General features: G+C 37.8%; 1 protein-coding gene across 1 annotated transcript in view; it reads right to left on the reverse strand.

Moving 5' to 3' along the window:
- Window positions 1-5,479, reverse strand: part of LOC103807850 (collagen alpha-1(XII) chain-like) — a gene marked incomplete at its 5' end in the record, with an annotated part of 32,285 nt that extends 26,806 nt beyond the window's left edge. Inside the window, 5 exons of the mRNA XM_009080600.1 lie at window positions 728-837; window positions 1,218-1,360; window positions 3,874-4,012; window positions 4,106-4,144; window positions 5,315-5,479. Of these exons, the coding sequence (XP_009078848.1) occupies window positions 728-837; window positions 1,218-1,360; window positions 3,874-4,012; window positions 4,106-4,144; window positions 5,315-5,479 (596 nt within the window). The remainder of the gene's footprint in view (window positions 1-727; window positions 838-1,217; window positions 1,361-3,873; window positions 4,013-4,105; window positions 4,145-5,314) is intronic.
- Between the last annotated feature and the right edge of the window lie 611 nt (window positions 5,480-6,090).

The raw sequence follows: 6,090 nt of genomic DNA on the forward strand, positions 1-6,090 counted from the left end.
AGTTTTCATAAATCAGTGCACAAAATTAGAAAAGCAAGCACAAAACTATCACAGCTGGAGGCAGATGCAGCAACACACAAGGATTTCACTAGCCATTTTGACAATTCTGGACATGAGATTCATTCCAAATCACAAACAGATCTTTTATGGCCTTTCTCTCCTTACTGTGCTTCCTCAGTCAACATGACAATGGAATATTTTAGGCCCAGGGAATTTAATGCAAAAACATATCAATACACATTAATACGCACAAAATATATACATGTATTATATTTGTTAAACATAAGAATCTTATTCAATACACTATTCACCTCCTAACATTGGTTTCCTGCTTACTCACTTTCTCTGGATATATCTTCCTCTTCTCTGAATGATTTCAAATCATTATACCCTCACCAAATCTTTTCTCACCACAACTTCCTTTCCTTTTTTCTTCTGGTTTATCTTTTATTCTTCCTCTTTTAGTTGCCAGGAACCAGGCTACAATTTCTTGTTCAGATATATCCCTCATTTGTACAATCTTGACTAATTCTTGACAAATCTCTTACAATGGTTCACAGAAGAGCTATAACTTCAGAGATCTTGTTTTACATGATCTCTAAGTCTCTAGATCATCTTAAAGTACTACCCAAAGACAAGATATAACCACCAGTGACTTCTGCTTGGTTATCTTCTATTTTAAAGTATAGCACTTGAGAAAGCAACATTCATAATTTAAATCCTTTACCTTATGGAAGCTTCCATAAAAGATTTTCTTTACTTCATTATTATCAAAAGTTACAGTTTGAACTTCTCCTCTTGTATTCTTGTTAAAGAATGACAGCACTTTGCTGGCAGCTGCAATAAATGAAAATAGCATGTTTCATTTCACATGTACTACTGAAACCACCATCCTAAGATACACTATCTAGACAAAATCTAGTTTACCACTCAATTGGGTAAACACAGATCATAGATGGTCTTAATGACCTCTAAGTACGTAGATGTATTTTCCTTTGATTTTAGGGTTAATACCAAAGTTGAAACATAGCTTAGATGAATGATTCTTACTTGAATAAAATAATAGATGTTCACAGCTTAAAATAAATATTTTAACACTAAAAATATATAATCCTTGTACCATGTAGAAATGCTTTGGTTTGGAAATATTTGGGAAAAATGCATGCAAAGTAATGTAACATATAACTGCTCAATGCAAGAAGTATAATCATCCTTACGATCAAGCACAACTCCAACTTGTGGTTTGTAATCTCTGTCTGTAATCTGCCAAATTGCAAAAGGCTCATTGGGGGATTCAGGCAGAAGACGGAATAACAGAATGATAGTGTATGCCTGGGGCAATCCTTCTGGGTGAATCTCCCTGTTAAGACAATATGAAGACATTTTTTCACATGGAAATGCACGAGGAAAATAAGATCTTCATCATTTGCTCTTTTTCAAAGAAAAGACACAAGAGTGACAGGGAGAACACAGTGTTTAATGGAACAGAACATTTTGACTGCTCTCTTAAATAGAAAAGAGCTTTGTGATAAAAAACCACTATGAGATTTGTTTGAATGAATTCACAGCCTGTGTTCAGTTGGTCCTGGCACCATGGTTATAGAGGAAGGTAGAATATGACCAAGAACCCTTGGGTATGTATTCCTGTGGCAAGATTCTGTATAAATGACACATATTTTAAATTCCTTAATGACAAGCACAGGAAAAAAAAAAAAAAAAAAGGACTGCAGTTCTATTATTTGTTTCATCTGGCCTGTTTCAGCCAGGCAACAGCACTTAACTATTGCTGTCACAGAATCATAGAATCAGCTGGGTTGGAAAAGACATCCAAGATCATTGAGTCCAACCCTACCATGGTTACTAGACCATGACACTTAGTGCTACATTCAGTCTCATCTTAAAAACCTCCAGGGATGGTGAATCCACCACTTCCCTGGGCAGCCCATTCCAATGCCTAATTACTCTCTCCATAAAAAGTTTCTTCCTAATTTCCAGACCTTGAGTCTGTGCCCTCTTGTCCTACTGTGGGTTGCCTGGGAGAAGAAACCAACCCCCACCTGACTCCAACCTCCTTTCAGGGAGTTGTAGAGGGTGATAAGGTCTCCCCTGAGCCTCCTCTTCTCCAGGCTAAACAACCTCAGCTCCCTCAGCCTCTCTTCTGTGTCCTTCAGGTACAAAGTGAAGGACATATTTAACGTCTTCTCTGCAACTGGTGGTGCGTTTGGGCTCCAGCTCATTCTTTAGTGGATCATGTTTAAATTTGTGATGTTTGGACTCTTAGATATTAAAAAGCAGAACGCTAAAAGTAAATTAAAACATGCATTAAATGGCCTCCAGTATTTTCTGACAGGAACGGGAGGGAATGCAGGAAGGGAACTGAAAGAAAGGAAGTGGCTTCTTCTTCTCCTTAACCATTATAATGGTGCTCAGAAGGGGATTTGTCTACATGAACATAAATATAAAACCCTTAAAATGAAGAGAGGAGCTGCTCTGTATGTTAGGCAAAGCTTATGTACCCATACAGTTATGGACACTGCAATAAAAAACCTATAACTAAGTCAACAACACCACACATCACAGTGCAGTAATACAAATATTAAAGTAGATACAGCAACACTACTTATAACTCAGATACCAAGTTACTTCAGATATGGAAACAACTATGCCATTAGGATCAAGATGCTTTTATTGTTTTGCTGACTCAGTTTAAAGTGAGGGTTTTTTTCTGGATTCTCATGAAAAACAAGTGCCTAGAATATTTTGATAAGTCTGCTCCACCTCTTATAGCAGACATTGGACTATGTATCTCAACATTCTTAAAAGATGAAATAAATAGGAAGTATGTCTTTTTATTGTCTTTTATCATCTTACTCTGCTAAATGCAAGGTTTATCTTCATGTAAGAGAGTTGCAAAACTAGGATTATCTGTACTTCCCTAGATTGTAAAAATCCAGGCTGTCAGAGAACTACCACCCCCATAGCCATAAAGGCATGCCAGCGCACTCAAAAATCCTCAAGTCCTCCACTTTTAAAGTTGTGATCTGAGAAGGCTGGTAAAAAGAATTATTTCTTCATAAATCTCAGCTCGTATGCCTTTGATCTGATCTTTATCCAATCTGGCAGGACTGCAGAAGATTTCAAAGGCCTCTATGAAAAGAAGATTAAATTTCCTTACATTTCATAAGAACAATGGGCTATCTTTAGGCACCTCCTCTGACCCAGAATAACTCTTTCTGAAACTTACTTAAACAGATGGAAGAGAAACAAATGCATTAAGAGAGGGAGGTACTGTTCCTCTCTTAGTAAAACTAACTGCTAACTAAGTATTTTTGTTCTTTGTGAAAAAATGTTGGCAAGAATGACCATCTATTACCCCTCCATAACCAAGCTTGAAGACCACAGGCCCTTGAAAACTCTGCTCCATTTGCCAAATAAGGCAAGTCAAGTAGAGGAGAAACTACCCTAAGTCAATGGCATCCATGTGCTGCCTATTGCAGTAGGAATGTCTCTGAAACATGTGATGCTAATTCCTCCATACTGAAACCATTTTTCTCCAGCAATGTGGAGCTCATTGCACTGAGGCTGCTGTTCAACTGCCTAAGTATAAACTGTGGATTATGTGCAAGTCGAATAGTTAAGAAGCATAATCTCAAAGAAGAACAATAAGCAACTGGATTAATAGTGAACAGACTGCAAAGGAAGAAATAGATTAGCATTTAACGAGAACAGTGATGGATGCTCTTTGGAGTATATCTCTCAGAGTTCAGTAAAAAGAACATCAAATTCCATAAAACACTAATGCTATCATCTATAAACCCTGTTAATCCTTCCTCATCTGCTCACCCCAAACATGAGTCTTTCAGGTTTACTCACCGGATTGGCTGGCTGACAAAGGCATTTTTGTGGAGTCTGTATGCTACATAGCTTGGGAAAGAGCCTGATTCCAGGGATACGCCTTGTACAGAAGCAAAATGCTTCTCTGTTAGATTATATGATTCCAGCATCTTGAAACCTTTAAGTCCAGAGAGAAAATAAAAAACAGAAACACTGTAGAGCTGTTAAAGACAAAAATGAACCTAAGCCAAAATATTAGACAGCTACTTACCAGGTGAAGTGTATCCCTCCAAGTAAATAAGGGGACAAGCTGAAAGACACAAAAAATATAATTCAAAACTAGAAAACCTAATTGATACGAACATACATATACTTCAGAAAGTTTTATTACCACGAAGCCTGTGCTATTATTAATTATGTGTCAACTTTTGTAACATTTATCATACTGTGTCCTACACACTGTGGTAGATGTACTGTCATAATCTTTATTCATCACTTTTAGTAGGGTATTTCTACTGTGAGGAATTGTATGGAATAACAAATGAACCCCCAAATATTTGAAGAGCATAACTCATAAGAAGAAAGGAGGACAATGACACAGTCTTTCCATGAATATTTAAGGCATGAGTCAAGCTGCATAATAGCTGTCAGATTCACAAGGAAAAACTGCATATTTATGTAGCTCCTCAGTAGCCAGCAGATGAGGCAGTTGGGGAGCACACAGTTGCACATGACAGGCCTGAGAATGTCTTATTTTTGCCATAGAAGGATTTCATTCGAGTAAACTACTGAACTTTATTTAGATAATTTTAAAACAGCATCACACACTATGGCTGTACCTCTTTAGCACCACTATTCCAGTTGTAAATAAGAGACCTGTTGTGCCCTGCAGTTCACACTAGACATCATTCTAACTCTCCTTAAAGAGCATAAGTTGTCACTGACTATTTTCTTTCTGTTATACCAATACTTCTGAAATGCAAGATGAGATTACATAAAATACAATACCCACTTCAAAATTTTTAAAAAGCAGCTTGGTCCCTTAAACAGCTCCAGGAGAACCCCATGCTGGAGCAGGTGGATGCCTGAAGGAGGCCGTGTTGGAAACCCATGCTGGAGCAGGTTCCTGGCAGGAGCAAATTTAACCCCAGGAAGAAGGGAGAGGTGGGGGGGAAGGTGTTTTAATACTTGATTTTATTTCTTATTATCGTACTCTGATTTCATTGGTAATAAATTAGTTTTTTCCAAATCAAGTCTGTTTTGCCTGTGGCAGTAACAGCTGAGTGACCTCTCCCTGCCCTTGTCTCAAACCATGAGTCCTTTCTTATATGTTCTCTTCCTGTTCAGTCCAGGAGGGGAGTAATAGACCAGTTTTGGTGGGCACCTGGTGTCCAGCCAAGGTCAACCCACCACTCAATTGTAGCAGTATATAACCAAATGTATTAATTTGGGAATAGGGAAACCAATGTCTTCTACTCACTTGAGGTAGCTGTCTCACACACAAAGGTGACAAGGTTATCTTGAATCTTTTCAAAGGCATCAAAGTCATCAACAATAAATACATGACGCTCACTGGGCTTGCTGGCAATCTTGGCCAGCTCATTGTAATCTACATCAGCCACACCAACCACGAAGACACTGAAGCCTGTGAAAATAACACTTGTAACTTGAAATGCAGTAAACATACAATACATTTTCCAGGTTAATATTTCACAAACCATCTCTGTCATTAACTTCTCAGGCTCTACTTAGTCCTTTATCTTGCCTTCATTATGAGCATACATTCTGGATAACCTTTCACCTTGTGAAAGCTCAGAAGGGTTTACAGTGTTTTTTACATCTTTCTTTCAAAACTTTCTCCTCCTTCATTGATTTTTATTGGGCATTATCCAATCTCATGCAGCCTTGGCTACATAGTCCCCCCATTCTTTAATACAAAATGTACAATTCTCTCAACTCTACAGTATCTTAAACCTGTTCTGCGGCCAAAATATCTGTACAGACCCTTAGTTATCCAGTGGTCTATCTGTTGCCACCTCCTGCATTTCATGTTTCTCAGTTTGTCTTTCACTTTCTTGTGGTGGTATTCACCTCATCAATTTTTACTTTACAAATTAGCAAGAAGTCTAAGGTAATTGACTAGTCTTTCTCTATAATTTCTAGACAGACATGGTCAAATTTAGAATGCAGTTCATCTCATCTCCCTAAGATGTTGACTTCAAGATAAAAAAAAGTCATTGTCTGTAGATGCCTATC

Source organism: Acanthisitta chloris, unplaced genomic scaffold (assembly GCF_000695815.1).
Source record: "Acanthisitta chloris isolate BGI_N310 unplaced genomic scaffold, ASM69581v1 scaffold5568, whole genome shotgun sequence".
Taxonomy (NCBI): domain Eukaryota; kingdom Metazoa; phylum Chordata; class Aves; order Passeriformes; family Acanthisittidae; genus Acanthisitta; species Acanthisitta chloris.